This window comes from Danio rerio, chromosome 9, assembly GCF_052040795.2.
Source record: "Danio rerio strain M-AB ecotype USA chromosome 9, GRCz13ab, whole genome shotgun sequence".
Classification (NCBI taxonomy): domain Eukaryota; kingdom Metazoa; phylum Chordata; class Actinopteri; order Cypriniformes; family Danionidae; genus Danio; species Danio rerio.
Genome location: NC_141029.1, coordinates 45946433 through 45963193, shown reverse-complemented (window position 1 = coordinate 45963193; position 16761 = coordinate 45946433). Strand labels below are relative to the sequence as shown.

At 31.9% G+C, this 16761-nt stretch overlaps 1 protein-coding gene across 1 annotated transcript in view; it reads right to left on the bottom strand.

Annotated features, from left to right (window-relative positions):
* Positions 1-2320: 2320 nt before the first annotated feature.
* The window catches only part of itga4 (integrin alpha 4), a 55641-nt gene continuing 41200 nt past the window's right edge, over positions 2321-16761 (bottom strand). The window contains exons 19-29 of the mRNA XM_087268387.1: positions 12378-12525; positions 12191-12289; positions 12040-12116; positions 10006-10095; positions 9833-9920; positions 9628-9735; positions 8460-8585; positions 8261-8386; positions 5653-5751; positions 5424-5543; positions 2321-3611 (exon numbers count right to left, since the gene is read on the bottom strand). Coding sequence (XP_087124513.1) covers positions 3528-3611; positions 5424-5543; positions 5653-5751; positions 8261-8386; positions 8460-8585; positions 9628-9735; positions 9833-9920; positions 10006-10095; positions 12040-12116; positions 12191-12289; positions 12378-12525 — 1165 coding nt within the window. The 3' untranslated portion in view covers positions 2321-3527. The remainder of the gene's footprint in view (positions 3612-5423; positions 5544-5652; positions 5752-8260; positions 8387-8459; positions 8586-9627; positions 9736-9832; positions 9921-10005; positions 10096-12039; positions 12117-12190; positions 12290-12377; positions 12526-16761) is intronic.

Here is a 16761-nt window from a genome sequence, read left to right as displayed (position 1 = left end):
GCAGCCAATATGTTCAGTGATCGGAGGAAAACACTTACAAAGGCTCCGTTCCAAAACCTAGTGAGCTGCCTTGTTGTATACACCCTATATAGGTTGCTGTTTTTTTTTTTTTTTTTAAAGGGAGCATCCTGACTCTAGCTGATTCATTTTATAGTTAAAACTGATACATCTTTGAAGATGCTTTGCTTTGTGTCATCTTCATCTTCAAAAGTAAATTGGGGAAAATGGAGGCACTTATGAATTTACTGATTTCAAATGGGTTTAATGTTGCTATGGTAACAACAGTCTAGAATAAAAAAAAGCTATATATCCATATAAGCATTTATAGGGCATTCATTGGAATATTAAGCACCCATTTGCTTTCTACTGATATTATATTGCATTATATTGTACTTATAAATACAAACCCTACTAGAGTGTTATTATAAGACTTTAAATTTATATGAATATTAAATTGTTATTCATGTAAATGTACTAATTGTTCATTTAGATCAAGGGGCTCAAACTCAAATTGGAGGAGGGCCACATCAGTGACTGACAGTTCATAGGAGGGCCGCTTTAACATTCAAGCACCAGAAAAAAGTGGAAACCTGATGTAATTGATGCACATTCTTCCTCAGAGTATTCAGTCACAGTTCCTTCTTTTTGTTTCTTATTGTACATATTGAAGAGGTAACTTAAATTGCTATGAAAATATGACAATTTAATAATAGGCATATTAATAATTATTATAACTCTGTTCTGATCAATTGTTGCTTAACCAAAGGCTTAACAGATAGCGTAAGAACAGCAGAAAGCAGATTGGGTAACTTTAGTGACTTTACTGGCAATTGTTCTTCTCAAGATCTTTCTTTTTGTAAAACTACAACAAAGAATAGGGAAAATATTTAGTCAAATTTTACTAATGCCCATTTATTATACAAATTTTAATATGCATATGAGTACAATCTGTTAAATAAGATGAGACCATTTGAATCGAATATTAGCAAAATGATCATATTTACACCACCATCATAACGTGTAATCCATGAAAAGGTGTTTGTACACAATACAGGTGGTATAAAACTGATTATTTCAACGTTTAAATCAGCCCCAGAAGTAATCTGCATGTGTGATACTCTCGAACACACACTGGGAGAAACTGAAAATAACACAAACATATTACAGTACTTTTTTGTCCAAGGCTATATGCGACTGCACAACAATGATAGTGATTCAAAAATATATATATTTTGGGGGGCCGAATCTAATTACATTATTGACGTCAATTACGGGCCAGAGAGAGAAAGAGAGAGAGAGAGAGGGGGGTGGCCCGCGGGTCAGCAGTTTGGGACCCCTGGTACTACGCATATATTAATAGACAATTATATTTTTGACAGATACTTTTGATACTTATCATTGTGTAAATAAATAAATAATATTTATAATCAACATTCTCTTTGTTTAACTGCCATCTTGGGTGCATTTTATTAAACTAATCACATCATTCATTCATTTTCCTTCAGCTTAGTCCCTTTATTCATCAGCGAAATGTTTTACACAGCGAATGCCCTTCCAGCTGCAACCCAGAACTAGGAAACATCAATACACACTAATTCACACACATATACTATGGCCAGTTTAGTTTATTCAATTCCCCTATAGCGCATGTCTTTGGACTGTGGGGAAAACCAGAGCACCCGGAGGAAACCCACACCAACTCGGGGAAAGCATGTTAACAGAAACAGGGGGTTTAAGTTAGGACTATTCTAATGGCCCATGCCGTTTTGGGGCCCCCTTTGAAATACTATTAGGCACCCCAAACCCAGCCCCCCCCTGCAAAATCCATCACCCCCACCCGCCTATCAAAACATCCCCAACTGCCCCTACCCTATTCTTTACTTCAGTGTACAACACCAATGTCATAGGGCCCATACCAGCCAGCAGCACCCCTGACTACCTGCTTTTCCTTTTCTTAAATAACAAATTGTCTTGTTTTTGGTCCAAATTTCCAAATATTATTTAATCAAGAAGTAGAATTTTCTAGACAAGTAAAATACAATTTTGTTTTCAGAGATATATCATGAAAATTAAGTGAGATTTTTATTAAGACAAGCTAAATAACCTGCCAGTAGCGGGAAAAAGCAAATTAAATAAACTTCTTGTAGTTTTTTAATAATATTATGTTGCTTGTTAAAAAAAAAAAAAAAAACTCACTTAATTTTGACATTTTTTTTCCAAAAACAAAACTCCATTCTTTCATTTGTCTAGAATATTGTTCTTAATTTAAATTTGATATTAATTGTAGTATTTGGACTAAAACAAGCCCAAAAACTCCAAGTAAGAAAAGCATTTTTTATTTTTTTTGCAGTGAATCCGTGGACATGACTGAAAGCCAACAAATAGGGAGAAAATATAATTATTTTACATATTGTCAGAAAAGTGTCTAATTCCTACAAATTAGGGTTAGATTTCATTCATACAAATACTGATCATTTTTAGCAGGTTAAGCAAATCGTACCAAAATTTATGAATAAGGTCGTACAAAATCCTACAAATGAGCCCAACAAAGGCTCATTCTGAAAATGTAGCCTTATATCACAAATGATGTAGCCAGAGAATGGTTCCAGAAAGCTGGATAGACAAAAGAAGCAGCCAAAAAAAAAAAAAAATAAACAAGTAAATAACAGGATGAGAATGTGGTTAAATCTGAAAACGTGGTAAAAATCAGGCGAGGGCTTTTCTTTTTCTGAATTGCTTTTTAAAACTGTCAGTTGGGTTTAGGGAAGTGCTTTTGAAAACACTATTGGTTGGGTTTAGAGAAGGAGAAGGGTGGGTCAGTCGATCGGTCAGTCAGTCATTCGACAGCAGCCTCTGGTGGATTTACCCGAGAACAGCAGGCACGAATGACACTCGAGAAAGATATCTGAGATCTTAAAAAGCGTACACAGCGGCCTCTATTGGATTTACAACACCAGAAACTGCTAAATGAAATGTACTTTGTACAAATGTAACAAATGACATATTTGGCACTCTTCAGAAATGTATAAAGCTGTATGTTTTCAGAATGAGCCGGGGTTGAATGAGCCACTAAATCTAAAGATTAAGTTGCTAAAAATATTATTGTAAACTTGTGAAACTGAATGGCCATTAATAAACATTTTAATAATGGTATAAAGCCTACCTATAATCTCTCAAGAAGATTGCATATTTATGCCTTCACGCTTTAATAATGCTCCCTACTTAGGCAGCACACTAGGTTTTGGAACGGAGCCGTAATATTCTATAGCGACAGTACATTCTGAAAACTTTTTTTTTTTTCTCCATTGGGCTCGACGTCCCGGAGTGATTCAGTGAGCACATGTAGTATGATCCATACTTTAAAGTGCATTGCCTTTATCCTGCTGACCAAAAAAAGCAGATTCTCTTCAGGGCTCTGTGATGAAGGTTTCCCAGCCGTTACAGTCAATGGCTGCAGGTTGTCATGAGTCAGAAGAGCTTCAGACCTTTCCATAATGACTGCTTTTGAATGTGGTGTAAATCCTCTATTATGATACGCTTTCATGCTTGGGCACATAGTCCCAACTGTCCCGTCGAAACTTCTCCTTCAATGTCCGTTTGAAGAATCCAAGCTAATGAGAACAAGAGAATTATTGTCAATAAGCAAATGTACATCTCCATTTTTCGATTTGTTATTGTAATTGTGTGCTCAAATTAACTAGGTCTGACAGACTATTCATTTGGTGATATATGCAAGAAGGCCTAATTTTAGGAAATAAAAACACTGATGACCGTTCGGTAACACTTTACTGGAAGGGGGTGTTTATAAGACTGTCATGAAACCTTAATATATGTTATGAATATGATGAGATTTTATGCATGTCATTAAAAGCCATTCGTTCATTTATGACATTTCAAATTCAAAGATGACATTGTCTGTTATGACATCTTTACATAAACAAATACACTCACCGGCCACTTTATTAGGTACACCTTACTAGTACCATAATGCAAATCTCCCGTTCCACCACATCCCAAAGGTGCTCTATTGGATTGAGTTTTGTTGACTGTGGAGGCCAATTGAGTACAGTGAATTCATTGTCACATTCAAGAAACCAGTCTGAGATGATTCGAGCTTTATGACATGTCGCGTTATCCTGCTAGAAGTAGCCATCAGAAGATGGGAACACTGTGGTCATAAGATGTGGACAGCAGATTGTCTTGACCATGTCTACATGCCTAAATGCATTGAGTTGCTGCCATGTGATTGGCTGATTTGCGTTAACAAGCAGTTGGACGGGTGTACCTAATAAAGTGGCCGGTGAGTGTACGTCACAACCTGTTTTTGTCTGTCATGACAACTTGTCATTACCAAGACCGCAAAACTTGTCATAAATCTGTCATAAACATGACTGTCATGAAGCAATTCTAATTTTCATAACAGCATAATTAATAATGTCATTATTCTCTATATTATTGAAACTCTTATAAAAGTATTTGAGAGAGTAATGACCATTTTAATGAAGAATACAGTTTGTTCTACTAAAGAAGCGATCAGAAAAATATTCATGATGCAATTATAATGGCTGCATGACAATCCTGTTAATGACAGATAAATGACAAGTTAAGTGTAACTTAAGTGTTACCAAGTGTTCAAGTAAAGTGTTACCGATTGGCCATAAAAATTCCCCTGGCTTTTTTTTTTTTTTTTTGCAGATATTACCTTTCATGGAGTGTATACAGTATACGGTTTGTGATTAACAAATCTTTTCAGAAAACCAAACTCAGAAAAGAGCTGATGCAGTAAAGTATATTATGAGAAAATGTCATTGTTTTTTGACCTTGGATGAATGATGAACAAAACCTTTAAATTGGCATAATAGGATCACTTTAAAGGGAAAGGTTTACCCCAAAAATAAAGATTTACTCTCTATTAAGTAACCTTTATGAGTTTTGTTCTTCTTTATAGAATATACGCTCCAACTTACTTATTTAAAAAAAGGCTGAAACAGCACAATTCTTGAGATTTTTAGGGGGACAACCTAACTGTTTTATGTTCGATCCACTTAATGGTTAATAGTTAACTTAATGGATTTGTGTTGGGACAACATGAATGAATTGTGTGGAATCCTGCATTTTCTAAAGTGTATTTAGAAGTAAGTTGAAAACCTGTAACCATTGACTTTCACAGTAGGAACAAAAAGTACTATGGAAGTCAATGGTTACAGGTTTTCAGCCTTCTTCAAAATATCGTCTTATGTGTCTAACAGAAGAAAAGAAACTTAAACAGGTTTGGAACAATTGAAGGAAGATTAAATTACTTGTTTTTTTATTTATTTTTGGGGTGAACTATCCCTTTAATTCATAATAGATAAGCAAACTTGAAGCATGGGTTAAGAATACATTTTTGAATTGAGCAAAGCGTCATGTGATACTGTACATACCTTCCATAAAGTAAGAACAAGCAGTCCAAAAATGATCAGTCCAACGATCAGACTAGATACTATAATAAATATGCGCACAACTGGCCCAGGATTATGGGTGTACAAAGCCTCCACCATCACCTGAACCAATGCAAAGTAAATATCAAGCATCATAAGATATTTTTGATATATTTTTATTATTATGATTATATATTTTTTTTATTCCTGGAATTAAAGTTTCAAAACTTACTCTAGCAGAAACGTCATCCTGTAGTAAGAAGGTGTTTGCATCCCTCACTGGTGAAATAAGGTCAATGGATCCATGAATCATCATGACAGCGTGTCTGCCCTAGAGGACATATGAGCGTAATAACATCATGCTTTTTCTTGTTGTTGTTGTTTTTTTTTAGCAGTAAGCATTTAAGGAAATCCATCTGTCAAACAAAGGCTTTTTTACTAATTTCCTGAATCAAGAACTCTGTGATGAACAATTTTAATCGGCCCATCCAAGCCTGCTAAAATTTTGCAATTTCACTTGATAGGCAGACTATTTTTGAAACATAAAATAAAAATAAAACTATAAAAAAATAAATGATTAATTAATATAAATGAAATATAAAATTTAATTAAAATAAAACTAAAATAAAAAAAATAAAAATATAAAGTTACCATAAAATTCAATAAAATATAAAAACTATAAAGTAAAATATAAAATAAAACTATAAAATAAAAATATAACTATGAAATAAAATAAAAATAAAAATTTTAAATAAAATAATGATATTAAATAAAAAATAAAACTATAAACTAAAATAAAACTATAAACTAAAATAAAAATAAACCATAAAATAAAATAAATGAAATGAAATAAAATATAAAATAAAAATAAATAAAACTATAATATAAAATAAAAAAGAAACCATAAAATAAAATAATAAAATAAAAAATAAAACTATACAATAAAATAAAAAATAGAAATTAAATAAAAATACAACTATAAAATAAAAAATAAATAACTATAAAATAAAATAATTCAATTTATAAAAAGTAAAACTATAAAATAAAAATATATTATAAAAAATAAAACTATAAAATAAAAATAAAATGATAACATAAAATAAAAAAATAATAAAAATTAAACCATAAAATAAAAAAAATAAAACTATAAAATAAAATAAAACTTAAAAATATAACATAAAATTACAAATAATATTAAAAACTATAACTATAAAATAAAAAATAAAACTATAAAAAACTATATAAATAAAAAACAAACAAAAAAATCTAATAAATTATATAAAAAAATAAAACCATTAAATTAAATAAAAAATAAAACTATAAAATAAAATATAAAATAAAAAAAATAATGACCAAATTTTGAAAAATACAGTACAGACACTAATGTTGTAAAATAATATTATATAATAAACTTAATATTTCGACTTTCATAAATATACCAGAATACATTTAAAATAACATTTACTGTCAGTTTTGAACAAGTTAATGTGCCTTGCTTAAGGTAAATATTCACATTATTTTCAGTGCATTTTAGGGCACACATTCTAGAGCAATTCGGCTGTATAACAGTATTTGTCTCTTTAAACCAGAGCGCAGGACTTCCTTCTATACAGTGACTGTACTTGTTGTTTTCACATTGTTTCTACACCCTTACAGGAATGCCAGCCTGGAGGGCAAGCCCAGTTCTTCCTCCATTGACCACTATTCCTTAACAATAGATCTGTATTAATGCAGTAAGAACATAAAAAGACCATATAAAATATACCTCATTAATCATTCATCCAAATCTCAAGAGGAAACGTAACTATTGTCAGAAAAGTGGCTAATTTGCATGAATTCATAGGATTTCATTTGTATTAAAATGTATGAAACCCCAACCCTAAAAACAAAGTCAGGAGGATGAGCAAATCATGCTAAAAAAGGAATCAAATGAGAACTTGCAAATGAACACTTAAACATGTACACACAGACATCACCTATTTGCTAAATAACTGCAGGTTAACTATGTTTATATATCATAACTTGTATTTTAATTGTAACTTGATCTTAATTTGATTATAATGCCATAAGGTGCACCTTTTGTAAAGCTGCTATGATTATATTTAAAAGTGCTATACAAACAAACTTAAAAAGAAATTAATGTGAATTAGCCACTAAATCAAAAACATATGAATTGCCATACATTGGCTCTCTATGGATAATTTTCTCCTCCAGGTCTCATATGAACTGAGTGATGCAATTTCTTCCAGTCGATTTAAGGCTGCTTTTACACTGCAGATCTTGATGATCAATCTTGATTTTGTGACTGTATACGATTTTTTTATGACCTGCTTCCATCCACTTTTAAAACTGACTCATATCCGATCTTCTGCATTTACACAGCACACGGCAAAGGCGCAATGACCAGGAAAAAAAAGATTAGGCGATTGGGGATTATTAAAGAGTGCTCTTTTCTCCATTCCTGTTTGAAATCTGTTCACAGCTTTTGACAAGCTGTTTTACTCGAGTTTATGACAGAAAGGTTCTCATTTGTCTGACTTGACGTCATTCGCTATGGCTTTTAATGACATGAGACTCGCATTAACCGGTGAAATCCGATCTACCTGCTTACACTGCAGACACGAGAATACAGATCTGATTAATTTTGGATAAATTTCCACATATGAATAAGGCCTGAATCTGATTTGAGTAAATCGGAATCCATGTGATTTGTTCCTGCTTACATGTACATGGGCCATATCCGATCTGTGCCACATGGGAGAAAAAAAATCGGAATTGAGTCACTGAACAGTGCAGTATAAATGCAGCCTTTGTGATCCTTGTCTGTGGCAAACACTTACCGGACTCATCTGGAGAACCCTGGGATTGAGCTCCACCTCCATGTTGATGGTCACCTCCTTTCCAGCCTCCAGATCCCCGAAGCGGCATTCCACAGTCCTACAGGTCTGATCTTCAGGACCACAGAACTAGAGAAAAGCAGAGAGTCAGAGCGTTTCACTCCAAACACTGCAGAACTCATCAGCATGTATGTTACTCTACCATTATGCGTTTGCTTTTTGGGGAGAAAAAGAACACAAGTTCCTGAATGACAGACGCTTCCGGAACATCACAGTCATCAATGATGTGAATAGTATTGTTCCTCTGGAAGCAATGGCCAAGAGTTGACTGCAAGACAAAATAAATAATAAATAAACATTTTAAAATGTGACTTTCAAAGGCATAATTCATTTACTCAGCACACACTGCTTCTTCAGTTTTCTTTCTATTCGAGGATGTTGGAAAAACTGCTAATGACTTCCATTGTATTTTTATTCCAACTACGGATGTGAATAGCTGCTTTTTCACACATTAATCGGAATATCTATGTTTTGTGTTCAATGGAAGAAAGAACGCATAAACAATTAGAACCACTTGAGTGTGAGTAAGTGGACACTTTCATTTTTGGGTGAACTGTCCCACGTAAGTAATGGGAAACAACATACATGGGTCAAATATGTAGCCGGATTTACCCACTTGTGCATTGGGCTGTTCCTATTTTTCGGACCATTCTCTGTAAAGCCTAGAGATGGTTGTGCGTGAAAATCCTAGTAGATCAGCAGTTTCTGAAATGCGTAGACTAGGCCATCTGGCACCAACAACCATGCCACATTTAAAGTCACTTAAATTACCGATCTTCCCCATATTGATGCCCGGTTTAAACTACAGCAGATCGTCTTGACCAGGGGTGGGCAAACTCGGTCCTGGAGGGCCAGTGTCCTGCACAGTTTAGCTCCAACTCTAATCAAACACACCTGATTGTAGATTTCTAGTGATCTTGAAGACACTGATCAGCTTGTTCAGGTGTGTTTGATTAGTGTTGAAGCTAAACTGTGCAGGTCACCAGCCCTCCAGGACCGAGTTTGCCCATCCCTGGTCTTGACCATGTCTACATGCCTAAATGCATTGAGTTTCTGCCATGTGATTGGCCGATTAGAAATTTGCGTTAACGAGCAGTTGGACAGGTGTACCTAATAAAGTGGCCGGTGGGTGTATATTCTAATACTACTGTATATATTGATATAAACTTCAAAAGAGCAGCATTTCTTTAACACATAAATCTTTTGCAATTATTTAGTTTTCATAGTCATTTTTGATTAATGTAATGCATCTTTGCTCAATGAAAGTACTCATTTTTCTTTCAAACAGTAGCGTGTGTGTGTGTATTCACCTGTATATCTGTAATCCTGATTAACTGGTGTTTGTACAGCACCAGCATCAGAGGCAAGCTGATCTTCACTCTCGCATCACGAGCTTTACTAGGACCAATATTCATCACCTGCAAGTTCACAGAGATTTGAACCAAACAAATCATGTTAAACGATTCATTAGCGCTTAATGACACTGTTGTCTGTCTGATGAGAGCACTTAAATACCTTGTACGTATAATTGAACTTCTCGGGATAGCAGTCGACCGGCACAGACTCCTCTTCTCCAATGATAAATAAATTCGGAGAGACAAATCTGCAGATGAAGGGAACCTGTTATTCTTCTGACGTCCATTTAGATGCATGGTTTCCTCGATTCATAAGCAAGACAGAAAACTCACCCGTGAACATTCATATCAACTGCGTATCTCAAAGGCAATGTAAGAGCAGCCACGTTGTCATGCTGAAGATCTGCGTTCTCAAAGTTCTCACTGAAAAAAAAACACACAATGGATTAGTTTATGCTCACTACTGATGCAATTTACATCAGCTTCAAATTAGTGTCAGGATGGGTAGAGAACATCATGTGCTTTTTATAAGCTTGTATTAAACATATCATGTATGTTGGACTTTTATTTTGGAAACGAAAAAAGCAGGGAGTGTAAAAAGGAGCTGTTTTGTGACTTCACAGCTTGTCAGAACCAGTGGAAAGAGTATCCAAAATCTATACTCAAGTAACAGTGCAAGTACTCGCAGAATATTTTTACTCAAGTAAAAGTAACAATCTTAAAAGTTACTAGAGTAAGAGTAAAAAAAAGTATCTGATGAAAAAATTACTCAAGTACCTGTAAATATTTACTTTTCATTCTCTCTCTCTCTCTCTCTCTCTCTCTCTCTCTCTCTCTCTATATATATATATATATATATATATATATCAATGTTTTCTTTATTGGTATTGATTGTTTTGAAATTTAAATGTCATTAACATGCCTGTGTTTTAATTTCTGTAATAAATATGGCTGTCAAGCCAGGATCTTGATGGTTTATTGTGGGTATGTTGTTCACATGAAGAAATCTGTGTTACAAGTTAAAAAAATTCTATTAAACAATAATATTTTGAATTTAAATTTTTTTTTTTTTGCGTTTACATTAATTTTACATTTAAATAGGCTTTTAATAGAAATTACATGTTTCTGTATTTTAGATGCGATTAATCACGATTAATTTTTTTAAAAAGGTGCGATTAATTAGTTAATTTTTTTAAATCAAATAACAGCACTAATATATATATATATATATATATATATATATATATATATATATATATATATATATATATATATATATATATATATATATACACACATGCACACAGTATCACACACACCTTTTAAACTTGACAAAAACTCTCAACAACCTTTACTGGCTGCTGTGTCTTTAATATGGTGTAAAGATTATTATGCATTATTGAAACATTGAAGACGCAGCAAAGAAAAATCACTTATAATTTAAAACTTTATTATTTTATGCAACAGCCTTACAATTAAAAGGGAAACATAATTGCGATCATAAGCAAAAAGACTATAGCTATATATATATATATAAACTATACCAGCTACATGATTTCTGTCCCTTATTTATTTATTTGTTTGGCGCATATACTCGATCGGAAAACTATTGTAATAATGGCATGCCATCTTCATCAGACTTGGGCAAAGTCCGCCTCTCCTTTCATTCCGCCCTGAAGCCCCAGCTGGCCCTCTTTGGCCCAAGGTATTCGGCAGGCCGAAAAAGGCCAGCCGCTGGCCCCGAGAAAGCCCCGCTTTGGCCCGATCAGGCCCCGGAAGTGACAGTGGAAACACAACTGGCCTTAGCTCGCCAAGGCTTTCGCTTTAGGCCTTTCTTTAGTAGAAACGTGGCTATTGACTTGCCTAATTATCCTAACTTGGCTTATTAACCTAGCTAAGCCTTTAAATGTCACTTTAAGCTCAATACTAGTATGTTGAAAAATATATAGTCAAATATTATGTGCTGTCATCATGGCAAAGACAAAAGAAATCAGTTATTAGAAATGAGTTATGTTTAGAAATGTGTTGGAGGAAAAATTTTAAGTATGCATGTAAAAGATGTTTGCGTCTTAATGACTTTAATTATTATAATACAACCCTAATATACCCTAAGATTTCATTATAGGACCTAATTGCACTGCCAATGTGTGTAGACATCCATTCCTGTGTTTTTCTTGTTTCTAACAGTAACTCTGCATGCACACAGACCTTTGAGTGCACTGTTTTAATGCCTGTTTGTCCTTTTGCGCTCCAACGATCAATTTACGGCCTTGAGCGGTAGCAAGATGTTCTCCACAAATGTTTACATTGGGCTCAGATGCGTTTGTGTAAACTCTCCATTGTAATGAATTCCTCTGGATCTCTTACCTCGTAGCGTTAATGTTAACAGTAAGGTCTCCCGCACTGCTGTTCTGCATCACATCGAGTAAAAAGGTGATGTTGAGCTGGAAAAAAAGAGATGTTTGTGAGAATAGACAACAAATAAATTAATTTATCTTCTAGTGCTATAGAGATTCACCTTTGAGAAAGGAGGCATGTATAAATTCCCAACACTGCAGTCCAGTCCAATTGCCAGTTTATTCTCTTCTACAATTTCACAGCTGACGAGTTTGTCCTCCTGAAATCATATCGTATTATTCAAGCAAATGTGAAGGCATCTGGTGGTGTAGAAGAAATTAAGAACTGCAGTGGCAAAATGAAATTACCTCCAGCACTTTGATGAAATGCAGATTGCTGGGGAATCTTAAGTGAAGTTTGGGGAGAAAAGCATCATCTCCAGTGTTGAGCAGTGTGGTGTTTAACATGATGCTTTTGCCATTACCTAGAGCAAAATATGGCATTTTATTGTAGGACCTGTTGGGAAAACAGATTTAAAAATAGATAAGTTAGGTTGGATTTCATTACAAATTTACTTACAATCCCTAAAATTCAGTGCAGGATGGGTGAAAAAGAAGAATCAGAAAATAACTAATTTTTAAAATGCTAATAAAAAAAAATGGGATTTCCTTGTCTAAAAAAATAAATAAATAAAAATACATAAAATAAAAAACAACAAAATAAATAAAATAACAAAAACTAAACAAAACAAATAAAAATAAAAACAAAACAAATAACAACAAAGCAAAAAATAAAAATTAAATACAAAAACAAAATAAAATACAAATAAATAAATGAAATTTAAATAACTAAAATAAAAAATAATAAAAATAAAATAAATAAATAAATAAATGAAATAAAATAATAAAAATAAAATAAATAAATTAAATTAAATATAAAAAGAAAAATGAAAATGAAATAAATAAATAAAAAACAAAAAGACAAAAATAAAAAAATAAATAACAAAAACTAAACTAAACAAGTAAAAAAAACAACAAAATAAAAATAAATAAAAGAAAAAATGAATAAAAGAAAAAGAATCATAAAATCAAAATAAATAAATAAATAAAAAAGTAAAATTAATAAAATAAAACAAAAAATTAAAGTAAAAAACTAAAAAATAAATAAATTAAATAAATAAAACTAAATATTATTAGTAAAAATAATAAAAATTAAATAAGTAAAATAAATAAAATGCATAAAATATAATAAAAATAAATAAAAATGAATAAAAGAAAAAAAAATAACATAACATAAATAAAATAAAAATAATAATAAAGTAAATAAATTAATAAAATATAATATAATAATAAAAATAAAATACATAAATAAATAAAATACAATACTAAAAATAAAACACATAAAATAAAAACCCAAATAACAAAATAAATACATAAAATAAAATAATAAACGTAAAAATAATAAGTAAAATTAAAAAATAATTTATAATTGGCAATCATTTCCGTTTTTGCATTGATGATAACAAAATTATAACTATTGCTATAACTGCACTAGATAGATTTAAAATGATTTAGATGATTTTATCTCCAGGTTGTGTGAACATACACTATTTTTCACAAGATCAATTTATTAATCAAAGGTGCCTATATAAAACTGAAAATTAAACTGTTCATAATGTGTTTGAAGGACAAAAAAAATCATAATCCATATCAGTACATTTTATTTAATATAATTAATATATTGCAGTAACTTTGCAACTTCAATTTAGTTTAATGTAAAATATGAAACAAAAGGTACTATTTTAAAGACTTTAAATAAAGCAATTTCCTAAATGTTTAATTTTGTGGTCATTAAAACTGTTTATAGTTTATTGCAGAATGTTTGCAAGACTAATTTGTTTAAAACTGAAAGAAAAAAAAGGTGTGTTTTCCAGTTTTCCCTGCATGTGTTTGCATAGCTTGTGAACTGAGGGCTCAAGCCTGATGTTTCTCATCTAAAGGCACCAGGTGCATCTGGGAGAGTGACAACACACACACACCCATACGCACACACAGCTTATGAATAATCAGATTATGTATTATCACCAATGGGTGAGGGGGGCCCATAAATTAGTTTGCATACGGCTCCAAACATGATCCAAAATGCTAATGTGCACACTCACGCTTGCGCCTCAATTGGGTGAGTCCAAGAAATGTGATGCATAAAATGCCTCGATATAAAGCTTTGGCTACTGTGCTCGCTGCTTTAATGAGTGTATTCATGAGGAGAACAGATAATCTGGAAAGTCCTCCTGTTAGTCACGAACAACACCAGCACAAGTGAAGATTTACTGAGGCAGTAGTTGTTCACAACGCACTTGAAAAGAAAAACAAGTCAAGAACCGAGAAGTATTGAGCTGTTGCTAAGCTTAAGCTGTTGATCAACTATATATATGTAATGTACGAAATCATGCGTCACTGTCAAAAAATAATAGCACTCTTAAAGAAATAAATATATAGCTGGTAAAAATCCTAATCAGATTGTGTGTCAAAATCAAATTATTAATATAGGAAATTCTTCTTTTCTTTGAAAAAATTCAACCAATTTGAAGGCGTTTTTTTTATAATACAAACATTAAACATACATAAAATTGCAAACTTATTGCTGAATAGTCTTAAAGCGATAGTTCACTCCAAAAAATAAATCATTTTGTCCTCATTTACTCTCCCTGTACTTGTTAGAAACCTTATTGAGCTTCTTTCTTCTGTTGAAAACAAAGGAAACCTTTCATAGGATTTTATGTGTAGTAACAAAAAATAAATAAATAAAAAATAAAAAATTCTTCCTAAATGAATCAGATGTTTTGAAAAATAAATAAATAAATACATAATGAATAAGAGAAACACATCGCCACCTTCTGGTGCTATATGACGAAACCAGCCATTCATTTATTGTTTTTTTTTACATAAAATAAAATAAAGCCTAAAAAAAATAAACATAATTAAAAAATAACAAATAAAATAAAAAAAATTAATTAAAATAAATAAAATTAATTTAAGAAATAATAAAATAAATAAATGAATAAAATATAATGTAATAATTAATTTAATTATTTTTAATTATCAATATTGAAGAAATTCCCCCAAATATTGAAATTTAATTTTGTATGTGCATTTTGGAATATTGCATTAAAAAATGCTTGATGGAAACGCAAAGATGTGCATTTAAAAATATTATGTGCACAACTATGATATTTTTTATGTGATAAAAAAAATTACAACAGAAATACATTTACAGAATAACTTCAAGTATGTGCAACAAAATAGAAATGTGTTTTTGTAATACAAGATTATGTGATGACAAAAATAGATGCTACAGACAGCATTAATGGACAAACCGGAAGAACGACCACAGTGGACAATATCTGATATGTTGGTTATTATACATTCATTCATTCATCTTCCTTCAGCTTAGTCCCTTTATTTATCAGGGGTCGCCACAGCGGAATGAACCGCCAACTTATCCAGCATATGTTTTACACAGTGGATGCTTCCAGCTGCAACCCAGTACTGGGAAACACCCATACACACTCGTTTAAACACTACAGCCAATTTAGTTTATTCAATTCACCTATAGCACAAGTCTTTGGACAGTGGGGGAAACTGGAGCACCTGGTGGAAACCCACACCAACACGGGAAGAACATGTAAACTCCACACAGAAATGCCAACTGACCCAGACAGGACAGCCTCCTTCAAGCTAAAATAAAACAAAAAACAACAAAATAAAATGAAAAATAAATTAAATAAACATAAAATAAACAAATAAAATAAATTAAAATAAAATGCAATAAATAATTTATAACAGCAGAAAAAAAGGCCCACGGTGGCTTCTCATTAAGCAGCAAATTCCATGTTTTCTTTTTTATATTTGGTACTAATTATCAGGAAGTGATGATTTTGAAATGTCATTGTACTAGTAAATCTGTTATGGAATATTTCAGTCTCATAAGTTTAATTGACATTTTTGAATGGAAACATCTATTTAACTCAATGTAATAATTTTTTTTGTTCCTACTATGGATGTCAGTGGCTGCTTTTTGCCCCCCAAAAGTTCTTCAGAATATCTTACTTTGTGCTCAACAGAAGAAAGAAAATCATAAAAGTTTAAAAATATTGAGGAAATTTTCATTTTTAGTGACCTATCCCTTCCAAGGTACAACCCCCAGCCTTGTTTACTGAAATATCAATAACAATCGGTAACACTTTGCAATAAGGTTCATTAGTTAATGCATTTACTAACGTGAACTAATCATGAACAACACTTTTACAGCATTTATTCATCATAATCGAACATTTACTAATGCATTATTAACATTCAAGTCCATGCTTGTTAACATTAGTTAATGCACCATGAGTTAACATGAACTAACAATGAACAACTGTATTTTCATTAACTAACGTTAACTAACATGAACAAATACAGAAGTAAATGTATTGTTCATTGTTTGTTTATCTTAGTAAATGCATTAATTAACATTAACTAATGAACCTTATTGTAAAGTGTGACCTAACAAGCAAGTGAAGTTATCATTAAATCTACAAATATCTGCCAAATGGGGTTCAGAAATGTAAAATATTCCTTCTCTATTTTTCTGATGACACTGTTTTAATGTTTTATACATAAACTTACAACAAACGTGATACTGACTAAAATTGATCTCTGAACATTTTGGGAAATGTCTACAGTAATAATAATTTAAAAACGACCTGTC